The sequence below is a fragment of the Poecilia reticulata genome, chromosome 3, assembly GCF_904066995.2.
Source record: "Poecilia reticulata chromosome 3, P_reticulata-male-v2, whole genome shotgun sequence".
NCBI lineage: Eukaryota > Metazoa > Chordata > Actinopteri > Cyprinodontiformes > Poeciliidae > Poecilia > Poecilia reticulata.
Genome location: NC_088832.1, coordinates 18456351 through 18477474, shown reverse-complemented (window position 1 = coordinate 18477474; position 21124 = coordinate 18456351). Strand labels below are relative to the sequence as shown.

Sequence of the window (21124 nt, the reverse complement as noted above, 5' to 3'; positions counted from 1 at the left end):
TATTAATCTAACAAAAATAATGTTTCCTTATTGCAATGTTTCACTGCCCATAATATTTAGCTGCTATTACATAATGGTTTTACAGCATCTCATACAATAATCTGCAGCCCTATAAACACGACTGATTAACCTACAAGGACTCGTTCACTGAAAAGGCATTTGGCAACTAAATAAAGCAAGCTACGGTGACGGTGACTGAACCAATGTATTTCTGTTATTTTATGATGTTAGATGTCAATCTTTTTCCTCAGAAGAATCCCAGTTATGCAACCACTTTCTTCTGACATTTGAGTCCGAACATGTTGCAGAGTTTGATCAACATCAGGTCAACAATCTCCTCTTCTTCTGATGGCTGCAAGAACAGAAAGAATGATAAGAGGATACAACAATATTAAGACATTTTGGGATTATGAACAACAACTTACCTTATGATGTATCTGTTCTTGACTGAATGCCACAAGAATAACAGAGATGAAGAGGTTCAGCACCACGAAGGTCATGAACACAATGCAGGAACCAATAAGGAAAGCCCCGAGCACTGGATTGTAGTTCAGAACCTGGCAGATCAGAAGCAATGCATTTATAAAAGGGATCATCTGTCATTATAACAGCCTTGTACAAACCTCTTCATAGTTGAAAATACCAAGCTGCAAGCTGACAATAGTTTGTGCAGCATCAAGCAGAGTCCTGTAAGAGTAAAGCTTCCACCCATACATCAGGTTGGACTGAAAAAAAGAAGAAGATACTGCCTGTGAGTTAGTGCTTTCAAGTGCAGTCTATTTGACAAAACGCAGGGGTTTGTTGAAACTCCAGCAAAGTGTTTATGTTAAGCGTGGGAAAGCCCTCACGGCAATGGAGTAAGCCAAGAACATTATGGTCATGACCACCAGGAAGCCTGAAATATCAGTCCAAGCTCGCTGCAGTGTGGCCGTGATCATGTGCAGCTTCGGGTTGAGTCTCAGCAGGTGCCACAGTTTGACTGTAGCCAGCAGAACCAGAAAGGCGATCAGATACCCAAGCACTGCATCTGCCTGGGCTGTCTCATGGAAACTGGCAAATCTGGACGCAAAAGAAAAAGAAGAAGCTCATGTTTTAAAACGTGTATTTAGTTTAAATTAGACCAATATAGTTTTTGATCTATGGAATAAGTTTATTTCGTAACAAATATAAAAAAAGAGAAATTTTCCCCATCTCTTACTGGTGTTTGTTGTTCTGATAAAAACTCATATCCCTCTTTCCCAGTAAAGTTCTCTTGATGAAGACAGACAGTGCGCTCCAGCTGAGGATTATTATCGCCAGCTCCAACAGGTTCCACTTTGTCTTGAAATAAGACCACTTCTGGCTCCTCATTAGCTTTCCCTATGAATAGAGAAATGAGTTTGTTTCAAACTTCTAGGTGTAATATATGTTACTATATATATATATAATGTAACAAATATATTATGCTGATGTACCTGAACGAACATATAGTAGATGATGAAAAGAAAATAAGCAATTTCAGAGGCCATGACGAAGACATGGAGGCCACCAGTTGACTGGTAAAGACGGATACTGTGAAGCTCACTGCGGAATTGGAAAGCCCCTGGATCCAAAAGAAAGCACAAAAATGTTAGTTCTTGTTCAGCAGCTCAAACACAGTATTTAGGCTGCAAGGGCTAACCAATGGCTGTGGTTTCCAGCATCAGGGTAGCAATGCAGAAGAGGTTCACATTTGCGTTGTACACAGTGAACTCAACAAAGATGGCTTGGGTGTACACATCTAACCAGGTGCTGTTATGGAGGTACTTGAGAGTTCTAGAAAAACGAGGATGAAACAGGATTAATGTTTTGTTCTCCCATTTTGATGGGAGAACATAACTCCTACTGTTCAAATATTTTAAAAATCTACCTTCTCGACCTCTGTAAGTCTGGCCCCAGATTGATGACAAAGCCGCCTCCTCTGTAGAGCATCACGCTGCCCCAGATAGGAAATGCCCTCAGCTCGCTCTGATATCGGTACACCCATGGACTGTGGGGGTTCAGTGATGTGTTATCTCCTACAGACAGACTCCAACCTGGGCTATAGGAGCCCCTGTCCTCTGACTCCCAGGAATAAGGAGTGTGACAGTCTGGCACAGACTCCTGCATGGTCCGGGCAACGCGACATGAGTTTTTCTGCACTCTCACCTGGCGGAGACGAGCATTACCCACCAGCTTTGAGTTTCCATCCGTAATAAAACCTGTCAGTTGAGACGATGCACAAAAGAGCATTAACATGGGAAATGGACTTATTAAACAATGTTTAATAACAATGTTAAATAAGTAATTGGCTAATTGGAACTACTTTGCTAAAATAAAATCTCTTTGATATACAACCCCATGTGCAAAAGACTGAAAGTAAAAATTGCATGCTTCTTACATTGTGGGCCTCCAGGCAGAAAATCATTAAAAACAAGTCTAATTCCTTAATACGTAATCACACATGGGCAAAATAAAGCTCCCACAAATGACTGCCTGTAAACACAGATTGTAAAAAAATAAAATAAAATAAAACACACACACACACACACACACACACACACACACACACAACAACGGAGCATTTTTTTTAACACTGTACCTGTTGTCTGTGGGATAGAAGTTCTGAATATAGGAACATATTTTTTTATGTTCAATGTTCAAAAGTTTTTATGTTCAAATATGTTTTAAAACATTTTTTTAAACCACAGATGCAATAACCTCCATGCTAAAGAACAGACGGTCCAAACAGATTGGATCATCATTTAGCTCAAAAGCCAGCATTTCTAATGGTATTGGAATGCTTTAGTGCCAACACCAGGGGCATCTTACACATCTGGGAAGCCACCAAAAATCTGGATAACATACAGGTTTTACAACATACTGAATAGATAAAGATAGCACAGCCTATTTTGGCAAGAAGTTGGTAAACAGCACACTGCATTCATTACAAAAGCATGACTCTGGTACAAGAGTTTGGGCGCTGCACAGGACTGCCTGGGGCGCCAACCTCTGAGCAACTGAAAACATTTGTGTCTTATGAAACAAAAAAACTTTGTGGCAAAGAAAACCTAGGAATGTGGGCCAACCCTTATTTTAAAACAAGAATGAGACAACATTTCTGTCTAAAAATGACAAGAACCGGTCTTCTCAGTTCCCGGATGTTTATAGTGTGTTGTTTGTAAAAGATGAGGTGAATTCTTCACAGGGATAAAAGTAGACCCCATCTCTGCTTCTTTTATCTTTTTTTTTTAGATATATCATCTTCAATTTCCAAATGTATTAATACATTTTCAAAAGGAAGACAATCTGGTACATTAAACATCTGATATGTATTATATGTTTAGTTGTACACAATAAATAGAACTATCCTTATGTGATCATTAGATTTACTTTCATTAAAATGCTGCACAACTAATTAGGAATTGAGGTTTTAATTTCTTTAAAACTTAGATTGTTGATTTAATGCTTTACAATATGCATAGTTATGTTCAATAAATTGAAATATTATTTCAGAGGTTTAAATAAATAAGTACTTTTAGAAAATAACCTTGTAATCTAATTTTCTTAAAAATGAAATGTGTTTTTATTAGTTTTAGGCAGAAAAACATCACAATTAGCAGAAATAAAGGTTTAAAACAGGTTTGTGCCTAATCAATCTATATAATGCATTTGATTTAGTGAATTTAGTTGCTGAAATAAATGAACTTTTCAATAATCTAATTTCTTGAATGTGACTGCGTGCTTTATATGACACAATCATATTCAGAGGCATATTTGTAAGAGATTGTCTTTCAATTCCAAATATGTTTAGTTTTCTTACTGCATTAAGAAAAACAAAGCTTTACAAAAAAAATTTCAAATAAGTCAGTTTTAAAAATCAACGGTACCAAAATCGATATTAAGAACTAATGAAGATACATAAATACATATTTATGTATCTTCATACATAAATATGAAGATCACAGCATAATGACCTGGGTAATTGCCATAAAGGCTGCTCAGTAAGGTAGTGTTTGCCCAGTTGAACACGTCCTGGATGCTCATGGTGTTGGAGATTCCTTTGCTGAAGCTTTGTCGAATGTGTCGGCTCAGAAAATAAGCGTTAGGATCCCTCTGACCGTACGCCACCAGAAGCAACACCCACATGAATCCCATGTAAGCTGCATCACAAACATCGTTTTACATCAGTAAGTCAAACTATATTATTTTTATTATTAGCATAATTAATATTGCTGCAATCAGTGTAACTCTACCAAGAATTTCCCTGATGAGGCCAAAAACTTTCTGCTCTTGAATTACGTTTTTCCTCATCCTCTCGATGTCAGTAGGAGGTGGTGGCTGGTAGAAACTACACGTGCTGTCTCTTCTAGCGACTTGCACTACATCAGGATCATCTGAGGGAGAAAATGCATATAGCGTACTGATATATTTAAAATAATCTTTTTGACATTATTGGTATTTTTATATTTTTTTAAATGAAGAACACAAACCTGGATGCGTGAGCTTCTCGTCTATCTGAGGTTCTCCAAATTCTTCCTGGTCAACTTTCTTCAGAACGAGAGCAAAGAAAGCAGCAAAACCAAGAACCTGGGACAAAAGATTTTCAAACTTTACTTCAACAGCACTTAAAATAAGTTATTGTAAAAACTTCTGCCCTAATGGTCAATAACTGTTAAATTGGTATTTTGTGCATGTATTTCTGATTTCTTGGTGTAGTGTACATTTACTTTGTCAATGACAGTGATTCTGTTGCCCCTTGTTTCAGCTAAGTATTTCCATTGTTGTATGATATGATGCCTGTTTCAGAAGAATGCTCTTTCCTGTATGCAAAAATGACTGTAGTAGTGTTGTAATATGCTTAATTAGTATTTTATTACTTTATTTTATATATTAACTAAGTTGTTACAAAACCCAATAACCTATTGGCTATTTATTCAGAAAACTGAGAATTTAGTTAAACAGAAGTAAACCTTTTCTTTCAGTCTGCTCTGCATCTTGCTACTTACCTTTAGAGGCTGGGTGATAAAAAGACTCTCAAAGAAGGACACCACGATGGAAATAAGCCAGTTTATAGACTGGTCCTTCCCGTAAGTCAGCCCATACATCATAGTGAAGTATCCTGACACAGCACTGGTTGCAATAACCAAAATCCACCCAACAAACACAAACCACCATGGCAGCCCTCCCTGGCTGCGCTTCTTTTCAGCGCTGCTGCTGATGCTTTCTTCAGGACTAGGGCTGCGGTTCAGCTGATCTCCATCCAGCAAGAACTCCAAGTGACTCTTCATTCCCTGGACTTGCTGCATGGCCCTGTTGTAGCTGCTGGTGTTTGGAAAACGAGCAGGTCCCAGTAGACGAAGCTCCTTCTCGACATGACGCAGCTGCTTGTACAAGTACCGACTGTTGTTGGTCTTCTTTTGAGTTTCATCAAAAGTCTTTTCTGGGCTCCCCCACAATCCGTTTTCTATAAAGAGTAACGGCATAAGGATGGTCAATTATATTTTAAGCAATGCACAATGAATTCAATTAATAAGAACACATTTCACCTTGTAAATTCACAGCGCCCAAACTCAAGATCATGCTGTCTGCCTTGGAAATGTTTGAATAGAAATCCCCAGCCATTTTGTTCTGATGTCTAATGATGTCCTCCACCAGAGACAGCAGTGTGTTTATGTCTGCCTGCTGACCTGGATGGAGCTCAAAACGTGGCGGTGGACTCTTCATGGCCTTTGAGAGCGACTGTGCAATTCTCTTTATATCCTAATGTAGACGTCATGCAAAGTAGTTAACACATACAGAAGAGACAGACTGAATCCATAAACTCTTAGGATTTCTATTGCTTCACCTTGATCACAGTGTCTGCAGTGATGTGCTTGATCTCTGTAGGAGGAGATGAAGTCTGTGAGGGAGAAACTCTAACTGTGTTGCCCTGTTTTAGTCCTTCTGCTTTGGCAGCTTTCTCTCGCGGGCGAGTGTTTCTGAAGATGCTGACAATAAGCAGATTGATGGGGAACATGATGATGGAACTTTGAAATCCAACCATAACCTGCTGCCAGGTGAACTCAATGTGACCTGCAACATAACGGTAGGTTTTAAGTTTAGTCTAATTTTATACAGCAAAGCAACAGGTAAAAAAAAATGTCACCAAGGACTTTTAATAATTTTTTAGCAGATTATGTAAAACGTTGTGGTGGATCATGATTATGAAAAATGGAAAATGTGATTTCTTCCTGCTGCATGACTTAATTAACTTTTTTGAGCAGAGGAAACAACCCTTCCGACCCCAGTAGGGACAAGGTTGTAAAGAAAATGGATGAATGGATGGATGGAGCAGAGGAAACAAAGAGGACATGGAGAGGAAATGGAGAAAAACTAGGTTGAAGAATGGAAAGGATAATTATCACAACATCAATGACAAAACCAAAAAAAAAAAAAAGTTGGATATATTTCTCACATTTTGTCACATAACCACAAACTTTAATGTATCTAATTGGGATTTTATGTGGTAGAAAAACACAAAATACTGCATAATTGTAAAATGGAAGAAAAATAATGAATGATTTTCAACTTTTCCTTTTTACTAATAAAAAATTGCAAAGGTGTGGAATGCATTTGTGTTCAGTTTGTTCATTCTTTTAACAATGATTGAAATCCAGTGTAACCACGTGGCAAGTCAATTCAACGGGTTTTGTGTATTTTATTTACCCCTGTATAAATTCAGCTGTTCTGTGAATTTACAGAGGGTTGTTAGACAACATTAATGAACAAACAGTATCATGAAGACTGAAAAAAACAGCAAACATGTCAGGGATCCTGCTGAAGCCATCATCCAAAAATAGAAAAGCATGACACAACGGCAAACCTACCAATATACGGCCATCCACCTAAACTAACAGGCTAGACAAGAAAAGCAATAATCAACGAAGCAGACAGGAGGCCTGTGGTAACTACAAACACACCAAACTTTTCAGATTTGTATTTTGGAAACTGTAAAACATCTGCAGGTTAAACATTTACTGGTTTGTATGAACATAAGGTTCAGCAAAAGCCAAAAATAAAAATATTTTCGAGATGTGTTTAAGGGATTATGAAAGACTGACAATAGATATGTACGTTGCATACCTAAGTCCATGGTCTGCTCAGACGGGTCTGTGGGGATGCCCCAAAACATGATGCTCGTCAGCATGGTGCAGAGCAGAAGGGAAAAACAGCACGACACTCGCTGCACACGTGTGAATGTGCTGCAGGGAGGCCGGCTAATGACCGAGAACCAGATGTGCCCATCTTGAAAATCCTTGGCTGTCTTCATAAAAAACAAGTTACTGAAGAAAAAAAACAGTGGATAGAAACGACAGCAACTCAAAACGTACAATTAATATCTCATGTTAGTTGTTTAATGAAGCTCTTACCTAAATCTCTTTAAATCCGACTCTGTTGCGACAGGAAAGACCTTGTCAAGCCAGCACTCAGCCATGTCTACAGCAAGCCAGGAGTTGCAGAGAAAGTGCCATTTCTGACCAGTTTCCAGATCCTGCACCATCACTTTATTCACATACCTGTACGTTCGATTTAAAAGAATACTTAAAAACTATTGATTTTCAACTAACTGAAGTAGAACAACACACAAGATCTTCTCCCTTCTCACCAAGCAGGGTGGTCCCCTGAATTGTCGTGCCAGAGTCTTATGCTCTGCAGATCTCCAAGAGAAAAGTGTGTGGTCAACAGAAACATGTCCACCCCGCCCCTCTCAAACACAGGCTTTTCAGGGTCTGTCAGGTGGTGGGGTTCGCTTTCTCCCTCTGTTCCCAGTAGAGTTATGGTAACCTAAAACACAGGCAGACAGTCAGGGTAAGAGTCTGAGAGGATTCAGTAATGCTTTCATCCCACCTGAGAGGAGGTTGATGCACTGTGACGATGTCCTGTATTAACAGTAAGCATGTAGCGATATTCTGCCAGAGGGTCGTTGTCCTCAAGGACTGTTATTTTGACCTACAAGTGGACGGCAAGTAATAAAAGTTGCTTTATAGTCAAATATATATTGGCAAATATATTCCCAATATATTTGTCAAATATGCACAGTCGATATTTGACAATGCTGAGTCGATATTTGAAAGGGAAAAAAATGCCTGAAGTTAAACCAAAATCTGATGAGAATGACCTTGGTGGAGTCCTGGATGTCTTTCCTGTGTGCCCATAACACCGCCAGCAGATAAGCAGCAAAAATGGATCCCACAAAGCACACCACTACCGGATTATTAGCAAATGTAGCAAAGAGTTTGGCAGTGCGGGTAACGTCCACCAGGTTGGGCATGACAAAGAAGGAGCTGCCGAAGAATGTTAGGTGGTTACAGAGACACTGAGTGACCAGCGGGGTAGTGAGGGGGCCGACCTGACGGAACAAACAACACAAGGTTTCAGCTTTATACATTTATAAAGCAGTAACTGTGAACTGCGTCGTTTTTCTGCGCACCCTGCAGCCTTCTTCACTCCACGAGGACTTGGTTTCATTCCAGTATTTGCACTGAGCAGCAATGGAAGTCACAGTAACTGTGGCATTGACGGATTTGACGCCAGGCTCAACAATCGGCTTGACAAGAAGGAAATGAATTCCAGCTCTTCCTGTTCGGTCCTTGTGACTCAGCAGCCAGGTAAATTTTTCCTCTGTGTCAAAATGACAAACATTATTTTCTCAACTGAACAGACAGAAAGAACCGCTGGAAAACAATGCCATCATGTTATATCAATGCAAATTGTCACATGTCTTGATTTTAGGACCTCAATGGGCAATAACAAGGCAGGATCTCTACTTTTTAAATTTAGTTTAAGTTAGTAGGTTGGATCTTCTCTTGGTGCTTATGTTTTGCGTTTTACCATCAACAGAAGATTTGAAATATCTTTCCAACTAAATCAAAATATGTGGCTTCAGTACCTTCATTTACATTCTCTAGTGGGAGCTGAGTCTTGGCCACGTAGCTCTTCTCATGTGGGTACACTTTATATCCAAGGAAAACCATGAAGGGTATGTCTTGAGATGGCTCCAGCTTTAGCACCAGGGTCACCTCTGGTGACGGTATGTCAATCATTAATGTGCTGAAATTGGAAAGGTCAAGGACTGTGCTGTTCTGCTGTCCAACGTCAAGTCTGGGCAGACGAATCTGAAATCCCAGAATACACATGCATAAAAAATATGGCTCCACAAATATTCTCCAAACTCAGTTTACTACAAAAAGATGTAGAAAGGTTTGTGATGTGACCTCTATTTCCTTAGGCAGGTTTTCAACAGGTATAACTGTGCTGTTCATTCTGGTGAAAGACAGTGAGGCCACAGTTCCTGTGATGTTTTCCTCCTTCCAAGCGAATGGGTTTTTCTCAAAGCTCATCATCTAGACGCGCAGAGCATAATGATAGAAATCATTAAACGGTCAGGTTTTGTTTACACTTAGGTTACTTTAGAGGCTATCTACAAATCAGAATTTATTTGGCAATTGCCATAAATTCTGAAAGCACACACACAAATGTAGGTACATGCAAAGAAAAAAAAAAGAAAGTAGTAATCAGAAAACAGAAGGTTGCCTGTATGTGACAGAGTTTTTCCATGACGGTTCTAATTGTGCAAGAGTAATACAGATGTATACTGTATCCTGTAATGAGTTTAGACTATCAATTACGTTTTTTTATACTTGACTTTCTAAACTTATTTGAGAGGCTTTTGATAGTTCTCCAGACTTTCTGCTGTTTTGGAATTCCTTTTCTGCCCAGTTCTTCTACCAGACCGTGACAGGATATTATGCAAGAAAATAGAAAAGTGGAAAACTTGAGACAAAAAATAAAAAAACCTTTCAGGTTTAAAACAGTCATCTACAGTATCAGTAAAGTAACATCCAGCAAAAGCCTGACAACAGACCAGCAAGAGGCTTCATCCATCAAACTGTGTTACCTCTGGCATTCTTCACGAATCTAACAAAAGGCATTGGGAGTAAACTTATGTCTTCCTATCCTACTGAAATGTGTGTATGAGTGGAGCAAACTGATTTAGAGCCATACAAGTTAGTGCAAAAGAGCCCAATTTCTGAAGCAAAACTTGAGAAACTGGCTGACCTGTGCCTGCAGAATAATTGCTCAGTTATTTCACAATATTACAACAAAGTCCAAGACATTTCTACCAAATTTCAATAAGGAAACCAATCAATGTCTTTTGGCGTTCCAGCTAAAAAATAGATACAAAATGCTTTGTCTGATTATGACCTTGAGGCTGTGTTTGCCTCTGCAAAATAACACTTTTCAACTTTTCTCCTGCGAGAACACACTTACTCTGATGTCTACTGGCTCCCCCGGAGAGACAACGCCAGCCGGTAGTGAGGGAATGGAAAAGCTGGAGGAGCCTTTCTTCTGGACATTTATGTGCTGCGTCTGCATGTCGTCTGAGGATATTCTTCATGAAACAGAGTAAATTAAGGAAAATCAAGACAGTATTTATTAATATGAACTTTGTTGAGTGCCAATAACCTTTTACCTGTTGACATACAAACTGATCTGACCAGAATCGATGACCGCAGGTTTCGCATCCAACTGCTTGTTATTCAGCAAAGCACTCTGAAGATTGTTGATCCCAGCCAGAAGGAAATCTGAAACTTTTTTCTAAGTACGATATTATGTTTGTCAGACACCATATGTAAGTAAAGAGAGTCACATGCATGCATCTATGAAGACTTTGTTCATACGTTTGATGAAACATTCAGAATATTACTAGCTGCTTCAACTATTGGCGTAGCTGCTTGTAAAATATCTTCATCTCCACTTTCAGATGGCTTGATGGTCAAAGTCTTGAGGGAGGAGCTGAGGTTAACCAACAATGAACCAGCTTCTTCCTGCAGAAGGCATAAAACAAACTGAATTATAAGCATGTGTAGCATAGAGTCAAGTCAAATTCAAAATAACACATTTCACAGGAGGAAACTGCTTTCTATAAAAGGTATTAAGGGTTTTTATAAATTTTTAAGAGACCTTGATTTCAGATGGTGTTGACAAGAGGGTTAAACAAAGAAATCCTACATTTACTGACAAAAGCAATTCACTCTGGTATATGCATTGCCATAAACTAAAGCCTATCTGAGTGAACTCTTAAAGGCCATAGGCTTAACTTTTAAATTTAGAAGGTATGTTACCTAAAGGTACACGAGCTTTGAAATATCCTTGTAGCTTTTTTTGTTGTTTTTTTTTTGTGGTGAGGATGGATTCCTACCATCTTTCTCAAATATTAAATAGAGACCGTTGCAAAAATATTCATATTCATTGAACCTTATTTCACTTTGACTCACTGCAACTCCAAACTTCAGTGTATTTCAATGGGATGTTATGTGACAGACTGATAAAGTAACGTAAATGAGATGAAAAGAAAATTGGATTTCTCACAAAATACAAAATAAAAATCTAAAAAGTATGGTTTGCACTTATATTTAACCGCATTTACTCAAATCTTCCCCCTCCACCCCTGAATACAATGTAATGTCAGAAGTCACAATTAGAGTCAAATCATATGTAATTTAATCTCACACTGTTCTCTGAAGGTTCTCAGAAGTTAATTAGAAAATGTGGTTTATTGTAAAGTGTGAAAAACCAGAATCACAATAAACAATGAACATAGCAAAAAGGTCAGGGAGAAAGCTTGAGAAGGTTGAAGCACAGTTAGATTATAAAACAGTATCCTAAGCACTGGACTTTTGTTAGAGACTGTTTAGTTAAACTTTTGAAACAGTATGTGATAAGTAATGGTCATACACTAATGGTTTAGATCAAATCAAATCCATGTGTTAGAACGGCCTCAACTAAAGTATTACTGAAATTGTGTGACTTAACAGACTTTTTGGGTGAAAAGTCTGAATGAGATCGAATTATTTTCCAATGAAGATTCAAACATTTTTGTCTCAAGACCGTCCAAAGCTGTTAGAGACAAAACTCAAAAAGATATGCAGCTGTAGCAGTAAACAGTGGTTTATGGTGGATTTACTCTGAGGGACTTATAAAATATGCATATGCTAGATATTTTTAATTTCCTATTTATCCTGTTCCTTCACTTCTCAAGGGTGGAACATGAAAAAAAATTTAAAATATTTCCAGGAATAAAAAATTGGACACAGTAAACCAAGAACATTACATATACATCAAAACAATAATACTGTAATAATTTCATTTTTGTTTAACTGCACTGCTGACTGATTAATAAAATTTAGTAATAAACTTTGTACTCTAAGGTGGTCAACTGTACTTGAGCAGCAGGACTCAGTTCATCTGATATCTGTGTTAATCCAGCCACAGCCTCGGCCGTCACTTGAACTTCCCGAGTCGTGTTGCTAGGACTGTCCTGCAGAACTGCTGTCATCTTGGTCAACATTTGCTCACGGAGCTGCAACATTTAGACAAAAAAAAGAAGGCATTAATAATATCAAACAAATTCTGAAGCTGGATTTTAATGTAATTGGGACCTTACTTTTGTACCTTAGCTTTTGCATCCTTCTGATCTTGCCCAGTCTCTGAGTTCAGCATGTCCGAAACAGAAGTGAATACCTGTCCGATTGCCTCGCCAGAGAGCAGACCTTGCTGCTCCAGCTGATCTACAGTGTCTTCCACTGCAGACTGCAGAGACGTTATGGGGGTGCTGGAGTTACTTTTCAATACCTTGGAAAAACATGTTCAGTTTATTCAATTAGTCAAGGCCATGGACTTCTGCACTCATGTTTAGTTGAAGGTTTCCCATTTATATTGAAAAACAACAAACCTGAGTTGCAACAGTTGCAGTAGTTGTTGTCTGTTGATTTTTCATTGTCACGACCACAGACACAACGTGACTGTTCTTCTCATCTCCCACAGGCAAGAAGATTGGTTTTACCACATTGGTATTACTGCAACGCAAATGTTTGCCTTAAAGATAAATTAATTTGTATTAGCTGCGTTTATTTGTCAGTAATCCTATCTATTTGAACCTAAACAAAAACACCAAAATGTGTGTCTTATGTACCATGTCATAACAGTCTACTACCTTCTTGCAAATCTCTCCTTCATTTTCTATCAATAATATATTGTCATAATTTTGCTTAGCAACATATTTATCATTTATGTATTGAAGAATGATAAAACGGCGGGGCACCTGTGTTGGTCTTGAAACAATAAATGCAGCCTGTGGAGCAGAAAGATGTTGACTGGCAGGTAATTTCAAAAGCATCAAGCACAGTTCCTGAGTGTGGAGAGATGCTACATGTAGGGGCATCAGGAGCCTCAGCAGGCGCTTCTGTTTCAGGACCTCGCGTTGGAACAACGTACTTGGCAAAACCAAGGACGTTCTCACCTAAAATGAAAAGAAACTGATTATAAAAGTCATCTTACATCTGAAAGGCATATTTGGCGTAATATGCAGTTGTGTGCAATGAAGTAAAGAGAAAACACCATAAGCAATCACGTTGATGTTGTGCTGCATGCTCCTCGAAAATTTTAGATATTGACTGGAAACTGTGTATTTAGTGCTACCGTGTTGTTTTTCAATGGGAGGGCTTGTTCCTGCTTTGGTGTAGCATTCACTGAGATCACCCTGAGGAATAAAAAAAAAGTTATTATTCATTTGTAAAAAGATGCTGAATTTTAGAAGTAATAAATGAAACTTGCCGTTAATGGTTTGGGATCTTGAATAAACCAAACTACATCTGGGCAAGTAGTAGCACAGCTGAGACTTAGCTTTGCATCTTCTTCCATGGTTAAGGAATCACAGTTGTCACAACTGCAAGCACCAAAGGATTAACAAACAGCTAGAATAAGATGAAACTGTCAAAAATGAGCAAAACGGTTTGTAAGCAAACAGCTTATTCAATATTTCCGAACCCTTTTACCTGATTGCGACGTCTCGAAATTCATTTATAGGAGCAACACTGATGCATTTAGATGCTCGGGCAACATCCACCCATTTCCTAAACCATGTTCTTTCCCTTGCAGTCAAAGTGTATTCAACGATTTCAAATGGATAGGGAAGGCAATCATTTTCAATAATGTGAGTTTTACCCCAAGTTGCATTTCTGCAAGAGCAGTTCCCTCCTGCAATGTAAAAGACAAAACAAAACGGTGTTATGGGGAAATAGAGAAAAATAGCAACAACACAGATAAATCAAGCTAAATGTTAGGAGCGTTTTCTAAAACCTTGTGATCCAGAAAGCACGTCATAAGGCATATAAAAACAAATATCATATCCCACTTTCAAATACCTGCACACAGAAAGCCCTTATTATGGCTTTGTAGAGACCAGAGTATTTTTCTTTGTGAGGTGTGTAGATAGAAACATAAATCTGTGGCATGTAAACAGTGCACCAAGCTTTCTGATCACCCCCTACAGATGAAGGTAGAGAGTGATGAAAAAGAAGGAACCGTGATGAATTTCATTATCTGTTGGTATGTTAACTCTAGAAACATTTCCTACTTTCTTTCTGAATAGAAACAAAAATGGAAATGAGATACCAACTGCAAACCTCACACTATATGACCAGTGATAAAGCGACTCTAAAACAACTGATGACTATTAGTTGCGGATGAAGGATCATTTAACTTACTACATTGCCACTCAAATATCAGTCCATTGCTGTTCAACGATTCGGCACCAATTACATTCAGCTCAACGGTCTGACTGCGGTCAACCTGCTTATCAGGAGAAGCCGTTATTTCCAAGCCACCTGGGATTTTAGAGTCTTCTTTCTACAGATGAAAACAAAGCAACAAAAATATGTTTTTATATTTACCTAGAAAAAACAATCTAGAAAGGATTGCCAGTGTTAAAACTAACTGAATTAAAAGCGTACTGTATTTCCCTCTTGGCTAGACGAGGAGTAATTCTGGCAAGCTTGAAGTATTTTCACTAAGTCCACTTCCAGCTGAGAAGTTGAAAGGACATTCACAGCTTGGACCTTCACTTGAAAAAGCTCTGTGTAGGAAAAAAATATATTTAAGCTGAAATGATTTGAAACAGTTGTGTTTTTAATGAAACCTTCTTAAAGCATACCTTCCAGTGGGCTTGAGAATGTGTAATTATGATGGCTGTTATATAGCATGTTTCTGGTCTCAGTCAGCGTGTCTCTAAACCCGGTGAGATTAAAAAGCAGTTCCACTGGAGCTCCTCGCTCCAGTGACACACCGATTGTCAGATTGTGAGAGTCTGGACATGCATCCAACTCTGCCATCACTGAGGCCTGCAGGCCGACTACAGGCTCCAGCAGGCATAGCAGGATATGAGTGGACACGGGGTGAGGTGTGACTCCATTAGATGCTGCTACGGTTAGATTGTTGCAGCCGTGTTTAAGACTTTCCAATACAGTCCCCTCCAGTGTGATGTTGTGAGGCGTGATGCCAGAGTCCACTGAAAAATTTGCAAGCTGACTGTCATTGCAATGAACTGTGTAGGAAACACTTGTACCTTATAGAATGGAAGTGGGAAAAAAGAAAGAAATTGATCAGGAGAATTCTTTAAAAAAAAATGTTCATCGCAAATATTGGTCTGCACTTAAAAATGTTACTCAACTCTATTTACTTATATGGGTTATTTTACAAGACAAACAGGTCAAATTCATATCTAATTATACTCAGCAAACTCTAATTGTGAAAAACGACTCACCTGTTTCTAACCCAAGCTGAATCTGAACAGGGCTGCCATAAAGTACGTTGCATTTGGCGCCATCTGTTGTCGCATTGCTGCCATAACACGTAGCCGCTCTGAACTCTCCAACAGGCTCCTGGATTGTTATAGTTTTCTGAGCCGTGACGTGCCAGTCACTGGTAGTGCACTCAACCACAACGACAAACACACCAGGCTGCTGAAATCTGTGTATGATGGAGGACTCCGTCCTGTGACACAAAGAAGAGACGGCTCTCTGAATGCCTTTATACGGTTCTTTAAGGGTGGGTTTGAACACAACAATAACATGGCACATTTTTTGCTGAACGGTCCGAAGAGCATCTTAACAATGAATGTGAAGGTAGAAAGACACTTAATGGAGGACAGGGGATATCATGTAACATCAACTTTTTTAAACATTACATCATGTTATAATTCTATTCCTTCATGCGTGTTTGACAAATCCTTGGTTCTCCTGTGTCAGTCTTTTAGGAGTGCTTAAGAGCTTGCTCATATAATGCACCACCTATTACCCAAAGCTCCTCCTTGGAGCACCACTATCCAGCCAAGCTTCTGTCTCAGAACCCCCCTTTCCTTCTCCTCCCCGACTCAACCACTTCAGACTAGTAGCAGCAGCTAATAGCAAACACCTGGTGGACCTATTCATCTTCTGAGCTATTCATACAAACTATTTCTCAGCATAACGAGAAGCATTCTTGAGAGCTATAGTGGTTTTTTTTTTTTGTAAGAAACTACACGACTATTGCAATTAAAGGTACATTTATTTTAAAGCTTTATAAATATATTTGCTAACAGAGCCAATAAACGTGGATGGAGCAATATTGTTATTTGCCCATCATCCTGAGAGATTTATTTAACCCTTAAGATTAGGACAAGCAGATATAAACTTTAATAATTAACTATGGATATAAAGTGTCTGGATACACAGTGTTACTTACTCTTCTGGATTGTATGGATCAATGATGTGGCCGTCTCCAGCTTCCACAGTGCAAGTTAAATTTCCGTGAAATGGATGAAGCAGCCACTTCACAGTGATGGTGACGTTATCAACAACAGACGCCAGTTTAGGCATCAATAAGTGAAGTCCTGAAATGGTTCAGCATAACCAACACTGGTAAAAAAAATTAACTGCTTCACAAGCATCATCAGGACACATGCAATGATATGATGCTTTTACTTTTGAGAATGCAATCTGTTCAGTGTTTCTCTGTGTTTTGTTTTGTGTTTTGTAAAAGATGCCTCAGTGTAAATAAACAGATAAAAACACTGCATAAAAATAGATAAAATATGTAAAGGGTTAGCATCAGTGGAAGTGTATGCATTGCATCTGACCATCTTTGCAGCGGTATTCCACAGAGAGATAACTTCGCATCAGGGGACACGGCTCAGTCAAGGAGTTCAGATTCAGTGGAGCCTGGCAGGCCTGCAGTCCACGACAATGAGCTGAACAGATAATGTTGGAAAGCTGAGAATGGGACACAAAATGCTTACAGCATCTAAAAGCATAAATTATATGTATATATATATATATATATCTATATATAGATCTATCTATCTATATATATATATATATATATATATATATATATATATATATATATATATATATATATATATATATATATATATATATATATATATATATATATATATATATATATATAGATCTATATCTATATCTATATCTATATATCTATATATATATAAAATAAATGTGTGTGTCTGTATAAATGTTACCAGGAAAATCAATAATTTGAACGTCCAAGCAGAAACACATTACAGACCATCTATTTAGCTCCTCCAGCAGGGCTTTGATGTATCTAGAGATATTTTATCTGAATCCATAAAAAGATAATTTTTTTAATATTTACTGTTTAATATTTTTTTATTATTTTTTTTATTCTTCAGGGTTTTTTTTTTTTTTTGCCAGTTAAGTAATTTTTTATAATGTTTGCGAAGGATATACAATTCAAATACAAAATGCAATTTTTCTTTAAAATAACTGCTGTTGATAATTCAGAGCTGCTAACACACAAATTTTTTTAAAATAAACTGTCGTCTACTCCACTTCATAAATTTTTGTATTTTTGTAATATCCTTGTGAATTTCTATATCTATTTAAGAAAAAAAAATTAAACATTTGAACTCTTGTACCTTTTACTGATTCCAGGACATTAATCCAGCTACATTCCTCCTGGGAGAATGCGGGCAAATCTGTGAAGTGGGATCGGCAATAGTGAACAGTTTTTCGCCCGTAGAAGGCATCCTCGATCTCTAGAACCTGTCCCGAACCACATTGCAGTGTCGCATTTTGGCCTTGACATGCAACTGTTCTTCCAAAATCTGCAAAGAAAAAAAAAAGATACAATTTAGCATACATCATCTTGGAATTACCAAGGCTGCAGCCTGTCAGGAACTGAAAACTGCAAGACCATCAAGGTGGTGTTAAATCATCATGCACTCAGACATTCCCAACCAAGAAGCTCAAATCTTAATGCCTTGTATTTGAAAAGCAATCGATCAATTCTGAGGACTCCAAAGTGCTTTGTTCTACAATCAGTCCTACACACATTCACACACCGACGCCGGTAAGTTACATCGTAGTCGCAGATGTCCTGGGAAAAAACTGACACAAGTGATCCTGCCTTACCATCGGTATCAGCATTAAGCGAACACAACAGCAAAGCTACTGAGAAGGACTGAGTGAGGATTGGACCAGCAACCTGCCTACCTCCAGAGCCACTGCTACCCATGGGCTCAGAAACGAGATGGACTGAAATTTAAAAGCGTCTTCATGAGTAACATGACCACAATGAAGCGATTAATGTTTGAGGTAATGCTGTTGAACCTAAAAAGATTCAATCAATTGAACATGGTGGTGGTAGCATCATGTTGTGGGTCTGCTTTGCTACCAGTTGTGCTGGTGCATTTCAGAAAGTAGATGGAAAAAGAAACTTTCTCCAAAGTCTTCCAACACTTTTTTTATTTATTTATTTAGTTTTTCCAACAAAAAAACAAAAACAAAACAAAGTCATGCTGTTGCACTTCTAAATTACATTTTTAAAGAAAAAGGAAATTTGAAGTTGTTTTCTGTCTAATCAATGCAAAAAGGTAAGAAAGGATGGAGAAAATTAGGATTTCAAAACTCAAAATCAAAACAATGCAGGTGTAAAAGCAACATACCAAATTGGCAGATGAAGTTCAGTTCCTGCGTACAATTTTCTGTGGCCGTCCACTGGAATCCTGTGTCTCTCAGGATGTATCCACATGTCGCCCGGGCTTCTGGTAAGTTTACCCAGTTACTGTAGCTGACATCTGAACCATCCAACCATGCAAGAGAACCTGGGGGAAAAAAACAACAAAACAAAAAGAGAAATGAAAGAGCACTCTGTAAATCCAATTGTCAATTTTGTCAAAAGAAGTTCAATAAAATGAGAATTATCCCTCTGTTTACCTCTTCCTTACCCTATCCAAATGTGCTTGTCACTCCATATTTGTAAGTGAATAAACACTCCTAACAACGCTAATGATGCCTGCTGAGATTACAGCTGAAGTCATTGTGTTCAGATCTAAAGTATATAATCCACTTACATCATCAGTGAAGTGTTAGATTTGTTGCTTTAATATGAAGCACACCGCAATCTGATGAAAAGGCATTTTTAATAGAAATGTTTAGCCAAGTAGGAAAATATTTACTAACTGCCATGTTAATAAACTTTTTAAACTTTAAAGCTCACTCATCCTCTTACCTTCAGTGGGCGAGACATCCAGTGTGAGGTTTGGGGATGCAGGTGCCAGCCCCAGCCACCAATCCTTATCCGGCTCTAGGTGCGTTTGGAGGAACTGCTGTGTTTCATCATTCAAGATGAAGACCAGGTGTCCACCACCTCGCTCACACCACCCTTCAGCTCTCAAAAAGGAAAACTGCAGACCCACAAACTCATAGCAAGCTCCGTCAAAAGCTGTCTGGTGTTTAGAGCATGAAATAACTTCTCCCAACTCAGCATAACAGCTGGTGGCGAGGAGGAAGACCACCAAAGTGTATGTGGTCAGAGAGACTTTGCCCATCTCTGTGCTCTGATCAGCTTCTATTGCAGCTCAGTGGCTTTTAAGGTTTCTGACGACAGCACTTTGGACAAGGAGGGATACCCAGCTTTGTGGTCTGCCCATAATTCTTGAGCACAAATAGCACCCACACATGTATGAAAAGAGGTAAGGTTGCTCTGTCAATAAGTCCTGATTGCTCCTCTGCCTCCATGACTGACAGTGCCACAAGCTGCAGAGAGAGATAAGGTTCACATTCACAACAACCCTACTAATGAATCTCAATCTGGTAATTAAAAATCTGATTTTGTTTATATAGGGTTATTTTCCGAATGTAAAATTTAGAGTATCAATTTTCACTTCTATAAGTGAAATTCTGACTGCCTTTTTCTCCAGTCTGAGCAAGTAGATGGTAATATGGATAGACTGTATGCCCAGCTGTTTTCTTTGCCACAGAAGTTAAATTCATCTCTGGTTTGTTATGTAATAGCACTTTGAATTGCACTATACACATAAATGTGCCTTGTTCTGTAAAATTTGATGGTCCAGCTTCAATTTATAGCATTGTTTTAAATACATTTCCTAAGAACTCATTGAAGCAGAGACTAGTTTAGCAACAGTAGGTTATGTTCCCTTCATATTGGTCCCATGTAGCTACGGTGAAAGATGTAGATGATTTTGCACTTTATATAGAGGACCCATATTCCAAACTAGAACTAGACAACTCGATCCACACCATGCTTTAACCGTTATCAAGATTAGGCTTCAACGTTAACTGGAAAGTCATTGGCAAACTTTACAGAAATTTCTCATGATTGAGAACTAAGATTATAAACAGACAGCAGTGAGAGAGAAAAAAGGATTTTACAGGAAGTTTGGCTACAAATCTGGATGAATACTCCACATCAAGTTTAACATGGCAAGATTTCTGCTGGAAAAATTTAATCGGGTTCTTTTGTTGCAAAGTAGAAATTGAGACTAGGTAGTTCACAGTTCTCTCACTAAAGGAAACTATGAAACTCTTTATAAATATTACAAACCCGTTTAGAGTCCCACCCCAAAAAAGGAAAATACCAGGTGCAGATCAATCAGAATAGCAAAATGTTTCAGATTCACTGTGGTTAACCGTTACAAGTCTTTGGCTGTAAATCCCATTTTTCCCCAGAGTTGTTCCTTCTGAAGACTTATTGGCAAGTAATCTGCAAGATGTTTATAAATCATAATGATGAACAATGTAATTTTCTGTTGCTTGCCCTATTCCTCATGCATGTTCATCTTTGCATTAAAAAACATTTCTCCAGAAGGAATCCAACTTTGATCAGGGACTTTGGTCATGCCACAGTGTGGTAGCACATGAGATGAAGCACTTCCCCTCCACCCCCTCTCATTTCTACCACTAGGATTTGAAAAGTTACT

The 21124-nt window shown here is 38.4% G+C and overlaps 1 protein-coding gene across 1 annotated transcript; it reads right to left on the bottom strand.

Moving 5' to 3' along the window:
- Positions 1-186: 186 nt before the first annotated feature.
- On the bottom strand, positions 187-19920 carry LOC103462581 (polycystin-1-like protein 2). The gene is made up of 41 exons (XM_008405465.2): positions 19414-19920; positions 18848-19006; positions 17819-18007; positions 16997-17107; positions 16603-16750; positions 15644-15873; positions 15035-15445; positions 14835-14956; positions 14589-14730; positions 13878-14079; positions 13657-13768; positions 13441-13582; positions 13145-13342; positions 12776-12918; positions 12496-12675; positions 12266-12403; positions 10722-10868; positions 10514-10638; positions 10312-10432; positions 9255-9383; positions 8930-9155; positions 8471-8661; positions 8159-8389; positions 7888-7989; positions 7646-7824; positions 7410-7556; positions 7123-7322; positions 5846-6072; positions 5547-5760; positions 5007-5464; positions 4491-4587; positions 4254-4394; positions 3975-4160; positions 1889-2219; positions 1661-1794; positions 1455-1582; positions 1199-1359; positions 849-1059; positions 624-725; positions 426-557; positions 187-352 (listed from the first exon to the last, which is right to left on the bottom strand). Exons 1-41 carry the CDS (start codon positions 19730-19732, stop codon positions 263-265), a joined length of 7356 nt encoding a protein of 2451 aa, XP_008403687.2. The 5' UTR covers positions 19733-19920; the 3' UTR covers positions 187-262.
- Positions 19921-21124: the final 1204 nt, after the last annotated feature.